This window comes from Bacillus rossius, chromosome 1, assembly GCF_032445375.1.
Source record: "Bacillus rossius redtenbacheri isolate Brsri chromosome 1, Brsri_v3, whole genome shotgun sequence".
Classification (NCBI taxonomy): Eukaryota; Metazoa; Arthropoda; class Insecta; order Phasmatodea; family Bacillidae; genus Bacillus; species Bacillus rossius.
The window spans coordinates 360,860,755-360,880,720 of record NC_086330.1 but is presented as its reverse complement, the minus strand read 5'-3'; the positions used below and the strand labels follow the sequence as shown (position 1 = coordinate 360,880,720).

The 19,966-nt window shown below is 38.6% G+C and overlaps 1 protein-coding gene across 1 annotated transcript in view; it reads right to left on the bottom strand.

Annotated features, from left to right (window-relative positions):
- LOC134528501 (uncharacterized) overlaps positions 1-17,096 on the bottom strand; it is a 46,458-nt gene extending 29,362 nt beyond the window's left edge. The window contains exons 1-3 of the mRNA XM_063362171.1: positions 16,953-17,096; positions 11,402-11,629; positions 9,520-9,684 (exon numbers count right to left, since the gene is read on the bottom strand). Of these exons, the coding sequence (XP_063218241.1) occupies positions 9,520-9,684; positions 11,402-11,629; positions 16,953-17,096 (537 nt within the window). The remainder of the gene's footprint in view (positions 1-9,519; positions 9,685-11,401; positions 11,630-16,952) is intronic.
- Positions 17,097-19,966: the final 2,870 nt, after the last annotated feature.

The following is a 19,966-nucleotide window of genomic DNA, read 5'->3' as shown; positions in this document are numbered from 1 at the left end:
GAGCTCACTGAAAGAAAATTGATAGTGTGAAATGACTTCAAATATATTTTATAGTGAATACAATATATTTGAAGACTTATTTCATCCAAAATCACCCTTCAAATTTTGTTGTCCAATATATTGGAGACAATATGTTTGACAGTGTGACAGGGCCTTAAGAAAATATGGCAGAATTCCGTTTCGTCCTTTTGGACGTATGCCACCTTTCCGTTATGGTACTTTTTCGAAGAGGCAAGGCGGAATACTTCCATTATGGTAGTCTTCCGATATGGCAGTCTTCCGTCGCCCCTATTTTCAATACTCTAAATTAAAAAAAAATCAGTACTTTTATTATTTTGGTCTCGAGGTGTGTTTGGCCTCGAGTGTTGAGTGAACGGGAAGCCTAAGATGTCCGTCAAGTTCTGTCCCTGCCCGAACACGCCCGAATATTCACCTTCGGCCAACCTCGGGTTTATTTATATATATTTATATTTCTCTGTTTATTTATATTTAGCTATACTAACCTAACTAACCGTCCATAGCGTTTTAAAGTGTTTTTAATGTAGCTAACCTAAAAGACCACTTTTAATATTTGAATTAATTTTTCCTGCGCAAAAATAAAACAAATCCCGAAGTTGGCCGAAGGTGAATTGTTCGGGTGTAATCGGGAATGGCAGAACTTTATGTGCATCTTTTTATCAGATTACATGAAACATGATGTAAACTTTGTTTATGAGTACAAAGCAGAATTTGCAGTTACATGAAAGCAAAACAACCAAAAGTAACAATAATAGAATACATCACAGATGGCTGTGCAGCACAATACAAAAATTTCAAGAGTTTAGTCAATCTTTGTTTTCATGAAGCAGATTTTAGTCTAAAAGCTTCCTGGACTTTTCATGCCACAAGCCATGGAAAATGTGCTTGCGATGGTATAGGTGGCTCAGTTAAACGATCTGTTACAAGAGCCAACCTCCAAAGACCATATAAAGACCAAATTTGCACACCAGAAGAAATTTTTAAGTTTTGTAGCAAACTCTTTTCAAAAATAATATTTCAATTCATTAATATAGATAGTGTAGAAAATGTAGAACCAAAGTTGACTCAGCGTTTTAGTGAACATAAATCTGTACCTGGCACAAGATCTTTCCATTTTTTCAACATCTATCTAATACTGTAATAGCAGCAAAACGGATAAGCAGTGACAAAGATTTTTCATCGAGGTATAGTTTATCGCAAAAACTAGAACTTCCAAATTTCCAACCAAATACCTACATAGGCTGTGTGTATGAAGATAAGTGCTTCATTGGACTCATTTTGGAGCTTGATGATGACAATAAAGATGCTTATATCAATTTTATGCACCCTCACTGGCCATCACAGACATTTTTTTGGCCAGAAAACCGAAATGTTGGAAGAGAGGATAAGTGCTGGGTCCCTTTTACAAACATAATTTGCTCCATAGATGTTCCACAATTAAGTGCTCAAGTTGGACGAATGATGTTCATTCTGTCTAAAAAAAAGTGTTAAAAACATTAATGCTGCTTGGCCAAGGAAATATTAAGTTTCATAACAACAAAAAAGGTAAGCCAAAAAATTAAATAACTTTATTAATACCTATAATTTTTAACACACTTTAACTACCTACTCGCCACTTGAATGTTACCTAAAAATCCTAAGTAGTAACCTTTACAAAATTAAAACTATATGATTAGTTTCATTAGCCTTTTAGTGTGTATAAGCTATTTGTTATGTGTAATAATTCACCGACAGTTCCTCTATATTTAACTAGTAGTATAGTAGTAGATATTAGAGATTTGTAAATTAGTAATAAGTCCTAGATACTAAGTAATAGTCATAAAAAATATATATTTCGAAATTAATAATTTAAAAAACTAAATAATAATAATAATAATAAAAAAATAATATTTATAGTTATTATTGTAGTTTTATCTTAAGCACTGCACGTCCATCCATGAGTTGGGTGTTTGCATATTTCGTAACGAAATGCCTAGTTTGTAAGTCATTTATCTGTTTTCTGTCTTATTTTCTTAGTTTTTTAGGTGCTGACTGGCGGCGGAGTGAGTGGTCAGTGCAACCACTCACCACCAGGGACGCTTGCGTCCCTGGTCACTAAATCCAGTACTGGAAAATTAGTAAAGCGGATCACGAGTCCAAGTGCCCAACCCCCGCATGGTAGACTCTTTTATACTCTGTCCAACACTTCATCCAGACCATCCTCTGTCTCCTGTAAATTCCTACACGTAATGCATGCCAATTTGCATCCCGCATGAATGTGCCCAGGGTTTTCCCTGTGTCTATGCAGGTTTTACCTGGGCCCAACCTATCTCTAGTTATAGTCTAGATTTAAGGTGGGACATCCGTACGGATTTTATATGGAGAAATCTTACGACTTTCGTGACTTATAGCTCAAAGCTGGATCATCCTATTAAAATGGAATTTTTTCCTATCAAAGACAACGATGGGGAAAATAAAGCTATTGTCGAATTTTTAATGTTACACAATTAGAGAAATAATAAAAATATATGAAACTTGTTAAATTTTCAAGTAGCGAAAATTCGATTTTCGATACCATAGCTTCCTTGGAATTCAAATAACTTTTTAAAATATATACGTGATTGCATGTGTTTAAGTAACCGTTTTGATACAAACAGGCACGTAAAATTTAACTTTTAGTTCCAGGTTTTATCGAAAGAGAGCGCATTCTAAAGATACTTCCCCCACCACCGGCGAGCTCATTCTCCTCCTGCGCTCTGTGGGGGTAATAAATTGGCCGGTATGTTAAGTTCGCGTTCCTTCCGTTCCTGGAACCGCTCGAAGGGAAACTATACCTTCACCTTGTCACACCTTTACCTAGATTCGTGATTCACAAAGCGCCCGTTTCATTTTGATCATACAGAGTTTTCGTCAGCTATCCTATTCTGTGCTTTGTTTTACACTACTGAGTGCGCGGGTAATGAGAATAGACGGAAAACAAAATGTCTGAATCTCTAAAAGTAGAGGTGTAAAAGTAACGAAAAAAAGCGTACCCGTATGTATTCGTTACTATAACAATTAGTACTCGCTACTATCGTATCGTTACGTTACTCGTTACTTCTGATACCGCATACCATGCTATGTTATGTTGCAGCAACGAATCGAGTCGTATTGCGTACGCGTACAGTATGACGTCGCGTAAATAATAACAAATAGATTATAAAAAATTAACAATATTTGACAATTTGTTAACCAAAAAACAATTAAATCTCATTAGAGCGGCGTTATTATATTATCTCTTTTAAGATAAGAACAAAAAAACGTAAAAATACGCGATGATAAAAAACAAAAACATACATATTTCTAATTTGTAAAAAATACTTTCTTACGTTGTTTCTGTTCCAATCGCAAACTTTGTCTACCTTTAATACCTTTAATAAACAGTAAAAAACTTAGACGACGAATTTACAAATTATACTTTACTTAATAAACAAACATCGTTCTTTGTAACGTAAATTCATCGAATATGCGCGCGCATGCGTAAAACATACGAAAAATGCGAGTAACGAAATGCAGCCGTGTGTAAGGTTTCGTTACTCGGTATTAGATGGCGCACCCGTTACTCAGTACCTACCGAATACATACGGTTTGCTACAGCTCTATCTAAAAGGGAAGACCACAGTTTATAGTCGTTGGTCGACTAAAGGTACACGGCAATTGAAACTCGACAAAACGGGAAAAAACGTAGGCCAGTAAGAATTTGCTGGATTCTTGCAAGAGACGAAGGTAAGCTATAATACGGTTACGTAAAATAAACGTGCAAGCCATCAAGTTTTATAAGCGGCAAAAATGTAACGGCTATCCCAATTTTTCAGGTTGTCAGATGAAACAAACACAGCTCATGGCAGACCCAAATTTACAGCTGTCTGGAGTGGCTCCCAAAAATTCCAGTTGCTCGTCCACAAACAGACCACATCGACGAATATATATTCCTAAAGAATTCTGCAAATCTTCTAGTGCTACTTTCTCGTTTTCTCGACCATGCATGATTGCTTCATTCCGTAGAGATGTTCCGTACAGAATACTTTACACCCGACCTTATACGTGTATCTTGGTGCAGTTAACATCTTACTACACATCAGCTATTTCATTACTTCCTGTGTACCTCTCGTTGATTTACATGACATTAGCATTGCAGTATTTTATCGCTGAATGTATACCAATGGTTCAAATTAGGAACTGAAAGTTTACAACGTGCCATTATTTAAATTTTTTATTTAACTGTTTTCTGTACAAATATTATTGAAATTTTAATTTGCAATGTACAACTTTTTCTTTATATTTTTTTTGTCGTTGGTTCTTGTTGTATTTATCGACAACTTTAACTTTTTTTTGGAGGCTGCTATTGTTGGATACTACACGAAGAAGGTGCTCTTCATTGGGATGAAAAATAAATACTGCACGATTTGCGATCGCGCAGAGAATAAAGGTGCAACTGCTGCCAATCATGTTTGTAGTAAGAACTGGGGTGTTCACCAAACATCAACAAACATGTAATCGGCTATCATTCTTGAAGGTTTTCTTGCAAGTGAGGAAATATATTCGGTGAGATACGCTAAAATTGTTGTAGATGGAGACAGTAGTGTATATAAAAATATTCTAGACGCAAGACCTTACAAATCATTGACTGCAGAAAAAATTGAGTGCTCGAACCACCTTTTAAGGAATTATTGTAATAAATTGAGAGTCATTGCAGCAACAAGTGATGGAGGCCATTATCCTTTTTGTCTTGGGAAGAAAATTGGAAAATCTATTTTGCGAATTGGAATGGCAGTGAAGAAGGCTGCAGAATACAGGAATAAGACCATGACAGATGATATTGAGCTAAGCATTTCCGAGCTAAGAAAGGATATGTTGAATGGGCCAAATCATGTATTTGGGAGCCATAGTAACTGTGCAGAACGGGGGTATTTCTGTGATGCTGCAAAAACAGAAGAAATCTCCATTATCAATGATTTGATAAGCACTGGACTGTTTGAAAAAGTTATGTTTGCAGCAAAATACCTTGCCAGGAATACTCGTAGTTTGCTATACTGTATGGACAACAATGCTACTGAACAATACAATTCTTCCATTTCCAAATACACTGGAGGGAAAAGAATCAACTTTTGTAGAGAAAATAGTTACCAAACAAGATGTGCTGGAGCAGTAGTACAGCATAACACAGGAACAGCTCGCTACACGATACACAAGCAAATGTATGGCAGAAGTCCTGGATTTTTCTGTAAAAACGTCCAACTTAAAAGGAAACGAAGGACAGATTTGAAGAGATATTCAAGAAACGTGTAGAAGAAATATCCAAAGCAGTCCAAGAAATTCTCAAAGAAGTTGTTTTCGGGTTTTTGTGACAAAGATAGTTTTTATGGACCAAATGCACAACGACCAGACATGGATGATCAAGAGTTTGAGAAAGAACGCTTTTTATTTCTTGATTCACTGAGAAGTGATGAAGAAAGAAAAAACTTAGAAAAAATTACAGTACTTCAAAGTGGGAGTGGGGTGTGGTTGCAAGAACGAAGACAACTACTCACTGCTTCACATTATGGGTCAGTTTGTAAACGCCGCAAAACAACGAAATGTGACTCGCCTGTGTAAAGTATTCTGTACGGGACATCTCTACGGAATGAAGCAATCATGCATGGTCGAGAAAACGAGAAAGTAGCACTAGAAGATTTGCATAATTCTTTAGGAATATCTATTCGTCCATGTGGTCTGTTTGTGGACGAGCAACTGGAATTTTTGGGAGCCACTCCAGACGGTATCATAGATGATGATGGTATAGTGGAAGTTAAATGCCCATTTTCTTCAGCAGAATAACATCCAGAAGATGCGATAGCTCAGGGAAAGATCAAATCATTTAAGTGCCAAGATGGAAAAATTGTACTCAACAAAAAACCTCATCATCATTTCTTTCAAGTGCAGGGACAGCTACACATTACAAAAAGAAATTATTGCATATACATTGTCGGGACTACGAAGGGATGTATTATCAATGGATAAAAAGGGATGACAATTACTGGCAGAAAGAAATGAAGGATAAACTTGTTAAGTTTTACATGGATTGTCTATTACCAGAGATAATTGACCCTAGATACACACGTTCTATGCCAATAAGAAATCCTGATTACATACTGAATGCTGGGAAGCAGTGCCCAGCAATTTCAGCAGGATTTCAGGATCAGCAGTGAGTTCAGTAAAACAAAACAAAACAAAAAACTACATTTGTGATTATGGTGAGATATTTATTTCATAGTGTCAGGTTTTCATATATAAAGGTAATAATTTAAAAGTTTTATTTTTAGGTGTGCATACTTTCTTACTGTTATATGTTTATATAGGTACACATACTTATCAATCAACTACTTTGTTACTTTTTTTTCAGAATCATTAAATTAAATTTACGAATGAAAACACTTTATAAACTTTCTCTAGTTCTTACTCGCATTATATTTATATGGTTCTTAATATTTGTGGAATATAATGAAATCGAATGCACATAATGAAGTGCATTATAGTTAAATCATGTTTGTGATAATTGAATTATATGTTATAAATGTGTGTTCAAATGAATGCAATGTGCAAACTGAATTACTTTATACTGTACTTCAGTGTTTGCCAGTGTATGTATTATTGGCTGTAAATGTGTATTGAAACGATGGCTAAATATACAAATTGAATTTATGATCCAACAAATTACGGTTTTTGTAGATTATTTTTCTAAGGTTTTGGAAAGGACGTGTAATATTTAGAAATAATAATAGTATAAACGAAAAATCATTAATTATTTAATATAACAGAATTTTGTAACTACGATTTGCAATATTTTTTTAAGGCAATTATCTTTAAATATCACAATTTTTTGGGGGTATTTCATAGCAGACGGTATTGAAAATTTATTGTTGGTCATGTTGTTCCCAATTAGTTTTACTAAATTGTCCTATTATTTCATGAGATTAAACCGTGATTTTAACTGATTATTGAATGACAAATGTATGCCGAATTCAAAATTTGTCAATTTACAAATTAACCTATATCATTTAGGCCTAACCCTACATTGACATACATAACAGTTATCGACATTTAAATATTTGCTACTATGGAAAATCCGATTTGAAAGAACACAGTAAAATGAAATTTACAATATAGGCTACTGTTTGCGTTTTAAAGTTTAAAGTTTACAAATGTAATATCTTCACCTTGAATGTAGCCTATTTGTATTGAGTTTATTACAGTGTTCCTTTACTTTCTTTGAGAACAGAACACAATGAAGCGTTTCTGTCGAAATTTTTTAGGTTCATTGTCATTAAAAGTATAAGTTAAATTATTTTCGGTTTTAACACGACACCAACGAATCTTAAAATACAGAGTAGGAACTGAGATATGCTGTGAGAATTAATGTTAACAACGATTTCGTTTCTGTCAACAAAATTGCAGGTAGGTGAGTTTTAATATGTACAATACCAAATAAAATATTTAGTTGCTACATTGAGATAATTTTTTTGTTACTTTTATTTGTTTGTCTGAAAAATGTTTTATAGAGTTGTAAAGTTTTGCTAGACTGCAAACAATTCTCATGATTAAATATTATAATTAGCTGAAACGAGCACTAATCATAACAGTTAACAGTGTATAATTACACTGTTATTGTTATGTAAAGTACTGTTTCGTATTATGAATGAAACAGTATTTTACATTTCTCAATCAGCTCGCTAAACCTCTGAAGAACTTGCCAAGCATCATATCTACGATCCTATGCTTGAGATACACTGCATTTGCAATAATGTTTACAATATGAGTGAATATAATTACTAACTTATTTATCGAATGGTTTGCATTTCGTGATTCATCAGATTCCATGTTTACGTCAAATGTTTTGCTACCTACTGAAACGACTTAATTTGATATGTTTTGTCATGAAATACAATGAAGAACACTAAAATATTCTTACCGCACCAGAACTTAACTAACTTTTGAGAAGTAGATTCCTGTCAAGGTACACACAATAGCCTACACATTTCCAACCAAATTGATAGGATATCTGTGTGAGTTTATTGGGAAAATAAATATGAAAATAGGTAGTTTGGTTAATTACATTTAATTGTATCTAATGGTCAATAACGTCTTTAAATCTGTATTCAGTTTCAGGGCGAGTACAGATCAAAACCTGCCTACAAACCTACCGCTTATAGTACAACAGACGCGGCCGACAAGTACTCTTACGATACAGTACAATAATGCCAGGTATTCACACGATTATTTCCTACAAGTTAAACATTAACTTCAGTTTACACTTTAATTTAATCAATTTCATTTTATGTTTATTAAATACCTAGCGATGATATTGGAGCAACTAAATAGTTGGTTAGGATGAGAGAGTTTTACGACTCCTCAATATTTTGCGCGTTGCATTGAAAATCATACTCTTTACTTATCACCCTAAACAAACAACTTTTGTCCGCACGAATATGAGCTGCAAAGCATGTTTACAAGATAATTAATTAAATAAATAAAAAAAATTATCGATGTTAATTAAACATTTATTTAAAAACTGGTACACATTTTGTGTACGATAAATGCTCACTGACAGTTTACCAGTAGTTTGCAAGTAAATGCTCCACTGTCATATTATTGAATCAGCGCTTTCAAGGTCACTGGCCTATGAACAAGGGATGACTCCGCGTATCCTCCTGTTCAAGGGACAGAGAAAGAGCGAGTCCACGCCAAATACCACACGGCCTCCTTCGCAGCCCCCCTCCCCCCTCCCCCCGTCCTAACTCCTACAGAATAACCGGTTTGGGGTGGCAAACAGCGACTCCGTCCACCACCCCCGGCGGCTAGTAGTGGGGGTAGCTAAAAGTTCGGGTTTTCCACTTCCCCTCTCTGCCCGTTCCTCAGACACTACGACAGCTTGCTAACGTGTGCCCGGATGTCCCACCTTAAGAGTGAGGGGAGTTAGTCATGGCGCCAATCGCTGCCATGGCTGGCCAATCCCCTCCTAGCACATGATGCATGCGACCCTCTCCCTGCATGACTAATCCCAGCATGACTAGGCGTATAGGCTTCGGCCTGAGACGCACCTAGGTCCCTCCCTAACCCGGACCCCTCCAAAATACACTTAGTTTTAGTTAGGTTAGGAAAAAAAAAACAATTGTGCATCTTAGGTCTCCCTTGAGTGAATAGTACGGGAAGCCTAGAACTCACGTCGTATCGGTTCCCTACCACGTTCGTGCAACTTCGGATTCCTCTCAAAAATTGAAATTTAAAGAAAAGAAGGGTTAGGTTAGGTTAGGTTAGGCCAGTCACAACATGCTTGTTTCCATTGGAAACTTCTGATTTAGCGGCTGAAGTGGCGTTAATACCGAAACGCAAAACTTCTGGAATCTTCGGAAATTGTTGCAGGGAACCGAAACTATACGTGAGTTGTAGGCTTCTCGCCCGACAGACTGGGGAAGGAAGAAGAGTGGGGAGTGGGGGTAAGCGCACCTGCAGGCAGTTGTGCTCCACGTCGGGGTCCGGGGACGCGGTCCGGAGCAGCAGCGCGTCGAACACCCCCTCCGCCGTCATGACCAGCTCGCCGGCCTCCGCGCTGTCCGCCGTCAGCTCCGCCAGCACGAGCGACGAGAACTCGTGCGCCACCACGTCGTCGTCCTGCGGCCGGACAAGACACGCGCGCCTTTCGGCAGGGGTGCCCACAAGGGGGGGTAACGACGCAGACTGCGTCATTAAAATTTCAGGGGGGGGGGGGGTGGTTAAAAGACGAGAAAAATGTATATATTATTGACATAATTATAGCTTATAATGTGAAAATACGTTTCTGGTGCTTTGATAATTGAAAGGGATCTTGTAAATCAAATTGGCAACCCCGCACTTTCCTCAACAAAAGCAGTTTGGCATCTGTCGGTTCAGGATGGAAATATTACCTGATATGACCAAAATTATTATTAGAAAATCAGTTTTAATTAATGCAAAATGTGATAAAATATAATACTAAAAAAGTATAATATTATAAAATAATTGAGTAAATCATTGAAAAAATGGCATAAAAAATTTCTGGCGGGGGTGGGGGGGGCTCATTAGGTTAGGAAGGGGGGGGGGGGTGAGTCATAGTGTTTGGGGGGGGGGGGGTGGGCACCTCTGCCTTTCGGTACCCGTCACGTCACGTGCGACATCTCAACTCTCGGGAACAAGCAGATTCGCGTGTGCTCGCGTTGCAAATGCACCCATTAATAAAAAAAACTCGTACGCGAATTGTGTGTGTTTTTTTTTTACAACTACATTATTTCTGGACCCGAATCACACGTAGTTTCCACACCCTCCGCTAGAATCCGCTGCCGGAGCAGCTACGTCGACTATCGAATCATTTCATTTGCAGAGCTATATGTTCAACTATATAATGAAACAGTGCCGTTAAAAGCGAAAAAAAAAAAAAACTTAAAAAACTTTAAAACCCTGGCTTTGGACCTGATATTCTACAAGGAATTTTTATTAAAATGCTGCCCATCTTGTTAAAATCCATCAAACAGTTAATACTGTTGCGAACGTGAGAAAGGCTGGGACATGTGCAGGTGCAGAGCTGGCTGGCGACTGCCGCAATATGATATGCGCCGCGCGCGCCTGGAAGATAACAAGGATAGTCGCTTTCCCCCTCCTTCCCCCCACTCCCCGCGCGGCGCCCAGCCTTTGACACGTAACTGACACCAGACAGCTGGGAGTTGCGCGAGCCGCCGACACGTGTTTTCGAGAGATTTCTGCCGTCGGGACGGCTCGGAGTGACGCGACTGGCCCCGGCCGCTCTCGTGAGTTCTGGAATTGCGCCGGGGCCTATGTATATGCCCGAGGACGTCAGGGCAGGGAGTCAGTGGCGTTCAGAGTGAAGTCGGGAGTTTTCCCGCGGCGGAGTTCCGAGCGAAGTTCCGAGCGAGGCGTCGAGTGGGATCTCGGCGAAGGGGAAGTGCGGCGGCGGCGGCGGCGGAGTGTGGCGACGGAGTCCCGCGGCGGAGATCCACGAGGAGTGCTGCGGCGAGAGTTGCGCCAGAGGTGTGGCCCAGCGAGGCGTGCGGATTGTGAGAAACGAGTGACTGGAGGAAGCAACATAATTTTTTTAAAGTACAATTGATTATTTGCCATTTTAGATTATTTGTAAGTGACATAAATAGTGGCAATAAATAAAACTGTGTGTGATATAAAAATCTTTAGTTGGGCTATCCTTTACGAACCCGCAGTAAACCGTAACAATACTATGAAGTTTCCCTTTGACTTTGTGAACTTTGTTTGGCACCAACCACCACAGATGGCAGTACCGTGTTTATACTAGAAGTACCTAGAAGTACCGTGTACCGACAGCTAGGATGGTTGCCGGGCTCACCTCGGCCAGGACGCGCACGAAGAAGGCGACGAGCGCCTCGTCTTGCAGCAGGCGCCGGCGCGCCGGCTCCAGGCGGCTGAGCTGGGCCAGCAGCTTCATGCTGAACCGCCTGACGTCGAGGTCCTGGTGGCGCGCCAGCCCCAGCAGCGGGTCCGTGGCCCCCAGCTCGAGCACCGCGCTCAGGCTGTCCGGGTGCTTGGCCGCCGCGCCGTCCAGGGCCAGCAGCGCCTGCGACCCCAGCACAAGCTCGGCTTGGGAACAGCACATCACTTAGAACAGTCATAACTTAGAAACATCGAAAATATCCACGTAACTTAGAACTGTACCAAGTCAGAACGATCATAACTTAGAAACACATAACTTAGAAACACATAACTTAGAAACACATAACTTAGAAACACGCAACTTAGAAACGTCATAAATTAAAAAGTCATAACTTAGAACCATCACAACTTAGAACTGTCATAACTTATAAAAACACATAACTTAGAAACATGCAACGCAGAACCACACAATTTAGAAATGTCATAATTTAGAAAATCGTAACTTAGAACTATCATAACTTAGAAACACACAACTTAGAACTACCAGAACTTAGAAACACATAACTTAGAACTGTCATAACGTAGAAACACGTAACTTAGAACTGCCATAACTTAGAAACACGTAACTTAGAAATACGTAACTTAGAAACACGTAACTTAAAACACGTAACTTAGAAACACGTAACTTAGAAACACGTAACTTAGAAACACGTAACTTAGAAACACGTAACTTAAAACACGTAACTTATAAACACGTAACTTAGAAACACGCAACGCAGAACCACACAACTTAGAAAGGTCATAAGTTAGAAAGTCATAACTTAGAAACACGTAACTTAGAAACACGCAACGATGAACCACATCAATTAGAAACGTCATAACTTAGGACAGGCATAACTTAGAAGATTCTATATTGTGTGTTTCTAAGTTATGTGTTTCTAAGTTGTGTGTTTCTAAGTTGTGACAGGACCCCGGTTGGCTTCAATCACTTCTACGATGGCACGCAGACGGAGACGGACACGGCAGTGCTTCAACCCCTCCATTCTCGTTGCTCCGTGCGACCAATACAAGTCTAGTACTAGCCTAGTACTTGGTTGCGGTGGTAGCCATGTTTGTTGATTTTATAAATACTTAAAAAATTGTTCCAAGTACAATAATATCTCGCGTTGTATTTTTACTTTGTCGTTCATTTTTAGTGTAGGTATATGTTAATTCTGACCGTGCTATTGTCTCTATTTGTTTAAATTTAATTAATATTTCATAACCTAGAAATTCAATCTCATTGGTTACCATTTCTAACGTTTCCGTGCATTGTCGAATCAGCAGACACCATAGTGAAATGTTCTGGGGGATCCGTATCCGTTTCCGTGTAATTATAGAATTACGTAATAAATAATAGTTCCTTATTTTTTCCTGGGAGGGTAGGTTATAGCAATATTTAATTAAATAAAAAATGACACAGGGGTGAAATATCCTTCAAGGTGATATATGTACGAGATGAGTGATTCCATTTTCTCTTGGTGAAACTTTGGGGGGAGTATTACTTATTGAACGTAATATACGTACTATCACCACTGAAAAATTTCAGGTATTTTCACCTGCAGTTGATAACCAAATAGCTGTTACAGTTAAGATGCATCAAAGTGAAAGAAAATTGGCAATTGCTAATAAACACCTTGGTCTAGTTACGACGGAATATACCGCCTTCTCTTCGTAGGGTTCCTCAATTGAGGTAATATTGTAATATTTGCTATCGATGCAAATAGAAGAGCGCATTTTAGGTGAGGTAAGGTTATCCTAACTAAAATGAAAGTTTGGTTATTTAGGTTAGCGTTACTTGAAAAATTCCGTGTGTATATATATGTATATATATATATATACACACACACACACACACACTTACACTTGCAATATAGTGTTTTTTCACGTTCGATCGGCAAACTTCAAAGAACTTCGGAACTGTTCAGGTGTAGCTCTCATTTCTGTGAACTGTATCATCCAGACCATCCTCTGTCTCCTGTAAATTCCTACACGTAATGCATGCCAATTTGCATCCCGCATGAATGCACCCAGGGTTTTCCCGGTGTCTGTGCAGGTATTACCTGGACCCAACCTATCTCTAGTTATGGTCTAGATTTAAGAGTGAGGGGAATTAGTCATGGCGCCAATCGTTGCCAGGGCTGGCCAATCCCCTCCTAGCACATGATGCATGCGACCCTCTCCCTGCATGGCTGATCCCAGCATGACTAGGCGTATAGACGCACCTAGGTCCATCCCTAACCCTCACCCCTCCAAAATACACTTAGTATTAATATTATCTTTGAAAGATTTGTGCAATGAGAGTGCATGACTTGATGTAGGCTTTTGTACATACGCCATTGCTTAGCACATGTATGTCTGCAGAAGAAAAGTCAAAAAACACAAATTAAGCAAAAATTGCTGTTGTCCGGATATAACGCCACACAATATTCCACAACAGGAATATGGTCAACAAACAAGGAAAAAACAAAGAAATGGACTAACAGAACGAAAAACCCCCCACAAATGATGACAGCACAAAAATTCCGAACCCAAAAAAATTCAACACAACAGTTGAAACGAGACAAAAAAAACAGCAAAACGAAAAGACGAAACAAACACATCAAGACACTTAGTATTAGTTAAATTAGAAAAAAAAAAGTGAACTGTAGGTTTTTCGTGGAGATAATAATCTTCAATAGACGGCATGCTGTGACGCATTTGAAGACACTTTTTTTTTTGTTCTTTGAATGATTCTTGCAATAAGGGAGAGATTGACTTAGAACATTATTGTGAACATCTGCCATTGTTGGTTATCACAAGAATGGACAAGAAAATATGAATACATAAACACACGTAAAAACAAGCCAAAATCAGCCGGTAAAGTAAAAAAAAAAAAAAAACAAAAAAAAAACCATCACGTCACAGATAAACACAGTTGGCTGACAACGACGAGTCAGTTGTAACAAGAACAGAGAATACTGTCAACAATATCGGACAGCTGCAGCGAACAAACAGACGGACCCAACGATGATTCACAACACAACGACAATACAGTGACGCACAGGTGAACCCAGCGATGAAACTAACAGATATTCTGGACATCACGACGACGACGGCACAGACAAACAAGTAGTCTTTCCAAGACACAAGCAGACTGATCACCTTGCCATTGCCACGTTGTCACGCACAAAACTTTGCGGAAATGCTGTCTGATAACGTCTGATGATGGGTAGTAAGTATTAATTACCTAGATTTCCCGTCGTTAAACACAGCCACTTCCACGAAATAAAGTCATTCGAAACTGTTTCCACAATGCAAAAACTACACTTCTGCCAATATTTTGGGCGTATAAACAACATGGCGCAGACTATGAACTGGGGGATAAAGGCTTCGCCCGCTTACCACGTAACCATGCAAACGTGACCACCGCTTGGAGAGCAACAACATCACTCGGTGTAGGAAACCTTGTGCACTGTCCACACTTATTCACTTTACACTTATGAAGAAACTGGTTACAAATCATCCAAGGTTCTTCGTCAACTTTTATAGCATACAAGAAACATACGATTAATTTTTAAGCTTGTAATTTTTTTTTATAAAAGTAATGTTTGAATTATAGTCTTGTGTGTTTCAAGTAAAGCCTGAAACAATGTATCCTTTATGGTAAATAAGAGATTTTAAGATTAACTTATGGATTTTTAATATGTATATTGAATTGTGTTAGTTTTACCTACATTTTTATATATTATTATAGATGTATTTCTACCTATGTATATGAAATTGTCTATAAGTCATGTATATATTGTATATGTTTTAAGTGTTATTTACTTATTGTAATGTATATCAAACCGACAAGCCCTATATTCTGTGAACATACTGTTAAAAAATTGAATCTATTGGGTGCAAATAAAAAAAAAATATGTTTCTAAACTTACAGGCCAGCTATCAAGTTTAAATTTACATTGAACATAAACTTTCAAGAATCATCTTGAAGTGTGAACAAAACATTAACTAACGTTTTAAGTCTACAGTAAAAAAAAAAGTTACCTACTTAAAAAATCCCTGCAATGGGGAATACGCCATTACAGTTTTGCACTGTTTATCATGGTAAAAAAAAAAGTTCAAGAACGCAAAAACAGATGCCAGTTACCGAAACGTCGCAACTGTTTTGTCATAGAAAGCCTACTGTGTTCATCGGCACTGTAGTCGTTGTGGTGTCCGTAACACCTGTTTATTTAAATCTTTGTGTTCTAATGTTTGCTGTGTTGGCCGTCTGCATTTTTTTTTAAAACTGTCCCGTCGTTATTAGACCACAGTGTTCGTCTGTGCTGTTATTTGTTCATGCCTAATTTCCTTCCACGGAATTCTTATGCTGTCAGATATTTAAAGTTTGACTGTAATTGGACACGAATTTTTCTGTTCCAATTACAACAAAAATACGCATATAGTGTAGGCGACACAGCGCTGGAAGCACCAGTAGAGCTGTGACCTAACCAGAGATCGGTGACCGGGAGATTCGGGGGGGGGGGGGGGGCTTGTGCCCCGGGCGCCGCATTTGGGAGGCGCTAAACTGACAGAGTAATATTATAACTATTTACTATAATTTACTTGAATATTGTGGTGTTCGAACACAAAAAAAAATTTTATATATATATTGGAGGGCAGATGAACTTTATTATTGTTATTGAAAGATACATACATGTATATCGCCAAAAATATTTAAAAACTGGTATTTTTCAGGTACTATTGCAACTTGTGATGTATTGAAAAATAAATGACTGCAAATAAACGCATTTATTTACCATCTACGGTCAATCAGTGATATCTGGAATAGTGGCATTAATATGTGGTGGCTAAACGAGGTGTTGTCGGAAAAGGTTTTGGTTTGGTGGTTTGAAAAAATTGGTCGTCTGTAAAGACGGTTTACGGACGATAGTTTAACGTGACAACGTCATAACAAAACATTGATGAAATGATTGCATACTTTTATGAATAAAATTGAATCATTTTTATTGAATTATCACTATTTTGAAATGAAATGATATCTACAATTTAATTGATGAATTTACTTTTATTTGCACTTACTAATTCAAATATGTTTATTACTTCAACGAAGAGATTATTTTTACTATAACTGTTATACATGTTTGCTATTTAACTTCTTCCAATCTGTGTTATTCTATTAAGGATAGGACGATGATAGGAAAAGTAGGAAAACGAATGGGAGTGTTTCAAGTTTAATGTGCCTCGAAAAAGTGAAATCGATGGTTGTTCCAATCGAGCGGAAGAGAGATAGATGCGGCGCAAGCGTACAATGAGCGAAATGGGACCATGTGCGTGACGGGACACATTTTTTTCGTGCGTGCAGCCGGCGTTCATCGATTCATTAGACGTCGTCACGTCAAAGAAAGGGGGGGGGGGGGGGGGCGCCTACGCGAGTTCTTGCCCCGGGTGGGAACTATAGTCCGGTCAGCAGCAGAGCCCACCTGCAGAAGCACGTCCCTCTCGCTGCTCGCCAGCAGCTTGACCACCGTGTCGAGGGTCTTGACCTCCACGCTGACGGGGTCGAAGGTCGTCGCCGGAGCGTCCTTCGGGAGGCGCTTCTTGGACTTGCCCTTGGCCTCCGCCATCGCCGTGTTGCGCCCTCGAGTTCCTGTCGGCGTACCTACGTGTTCCTCCGCGAGGCGAAACACAGATAACCTGCTTCAAATACGTACCTATGTTCTTTTGTTCCTCAACGTTAGCGTGCAGCCACGGACATACGGACACGCAGGGGGTGGACATGTCCGCATGAAAATTGTGTGAAGACTTTTTTTTTCCCTTCAGTTAATTGTTGCGCCATATTGGTTAGACGCCCAAAACATTGGCAGAAGTGTAATGTGTTTATTTTTTTTTATGTTATATATCGTTCGATCCAAATCATGAGGTATTATATGTTTAAAATCTATATAATAAATAAAAAATATATAATTTCCTAAAAAAAAATTCATACTTCTCATCAACAAAAGAAAAGAGTTTGAAAGTAAACAGTAAGTCCTGAGTCTGATATCTGTTAGTTTAAGGTGTTTTAATAAGCTTACCTGTTATAATATTGGTGTTTTAGGGACACAAAATATAACTATAAGAACTAAGTAATAAAAATTAACATAGTAACATGCGCACCATATTCTATACAACTACAATAATACTTTGGTTTAAGTCATACTATTTTACATAGTGAAAACAGTTTTAAATGACTTTTTTAAAAAGTAAAAGTGACTATTTTTAACAATGTAGTTTCTAATTTGTACTTAATAGCCATCATCAGACGTTATCAAGCAACATTTATGCGATGTGTTGGGTAGAACGAAATGGCGATGGCGAAGTTAAAAAGTGACTTCAACTATGTCACACCGTGTTTTCTCCTGACAATACCTAACTCCGTGTGTAGATAGGTTTGGCATCTTCCTGTCTTTCTCCTTGGCGTGACGCATCCTCTAGGCACAGAATAAACAATTGGTAACTGTTTATTCTGTGCTCTAGGTGAAGCTCGCGACGGCTTGCGAACTAACGGTCGGCGCTAGTAGTAGTTCAGCCCATTATTAACATTATGCGTCATGGCAGTTTCATATAAAATTTAATATTATTCTGTCTATTTTTAAAACGACGTTTACAGGTTATGTTTTCCTATTATTTGGGAGATTTGTAGGTGTTTGATGCTCCACTGAGTGTACGGAGAATGAAGGGAATTTGCAAACGTTGCCAGACATATCTACATGACAGCGCACATTACAATCGTCCACTATATATATTCCTACCGTTTTCCCCACCAATTCGAAGCTCTATAAGTATTCTCAAATCATCTCCCTCATTGTCTTTTAAAGACCTCGCTGATTAGCTCTAAGTTAATAAAAAATATTCACGCCATCCTACCTTATTGCGTATAGCCTCAAAAAGGTTTTTAGTTCAATGATATGTTTTTTTAGGCAGTTTTTAAGTAAGAATGTTTCTATAACAACGAATCGCGAGTGCGTCATTCATTGTTTTGGGATGAGGGAAATACAGTCTGGAAGATATACTGCAGATTGAAACCGACGTGGGTAGCCTACTTTTTTTTTTTTTTTTTTTTCAAAGAGCGAAGCTTATTAGCAGCCGCTAGGGTTCGTCGAAGAGATGACTCACCAGAGAGTAAAGCAATTTGCGACTCTCAGGAGTGGGGTGCTCGATTTCAGAGTCTAGGGAAGGTGAGGGAATAAAGAATAAGTAGAGAGTCACAAGTGTGAAGTTTCACTTCGAATGCGTGTGGTGGACAAGAGTCGATATTATTGTGACCAGACTTCAGTTATGGCAATTCAGCAATAGGCTTATTCGTTGAGACCAGACTTACGTTTGAGGGAGCTTTCTTTTTGGTTCATGCATGGTTGACTTGGCGACCTAAACGTGAGCACATCGTCCGCTGCGTTGGAAGGACCAGTTTCTGGCCAAGCTTCACGGAGAGAATTACGTCCTGCCGCCTGTTGTAAAGGAAAAGTATGCAGGTTCCCCCCACTACGTCTTCCTCTTCGGCTGGGCGGGGGTGACGTAATTGTACGTAATTTTACGCAATCCGCGCTTGTTCCGACGCGGAACATGGCTCTTCGTTTTCCCGGCGATCAGAAAGTGGGTCAAGCCCGTTTCATCGTCTGCAAACATACCTCCCCCCACCATTTCCCCCCTCTCTTTCTTTGCCGGAACAACGCGTCAGGCAGCGACTTCACCTTCTCCCAGGACGACAAGCTCTTATATTCATTGAACCTCGATCAAGTCCCTAAACATATCCCAAGTTCACCGTTCGGTCGTGCAACTTCGCGGTAGGACCAAGAGAAACTCGAATATGCGAGAACTCGTACATTTTCAAGATTTTAGAGTAATATATTGTAAATGTCGTTGACATAACCAAGCCAACTTTACATTTTATTTGAAATCAAATGCTGTCCCAAAAAAAAACACAAAACCCTTTTTTTTTGCTAGAATGTAATGTTTTTAACAACAATTTTACATGTTATTTATGTAAGTGACCTTATATGCGTGACCTTCCATTTTAGTTACGATCACCTATACGTGCGAAAAAAAACCTTTCTGGCAAATAAATATAAATGTTGCATACCTACCTAGTGTAAAATAACCGAGCTAACGGACTGTTTTTGTAACAGTTAGCTAAATGAATAGCAAGCAATGCTATAATTTTTTTATGTGACAACGTCTAATAAATCGATGAACACCGGCTGCACGCACGAAAATGTGTCCCACTACGGATGTCCCACTACGGATGTGTTCTGTTTGCTCATTGTACGCATGCGTGGCATCTCTCTTCCACTCGATTGGAACAACCATCGATTTGACATTTTAATCATATTTTCGTCGTTTGAATTATTATTATTAATATTATGTAATTTAACGATCGTACACCGATTTTCAGCACAATCGGTACGGTTATTTAAAAGTAATGTTGAATATTCAAATATGTTTTGAACCAACAATG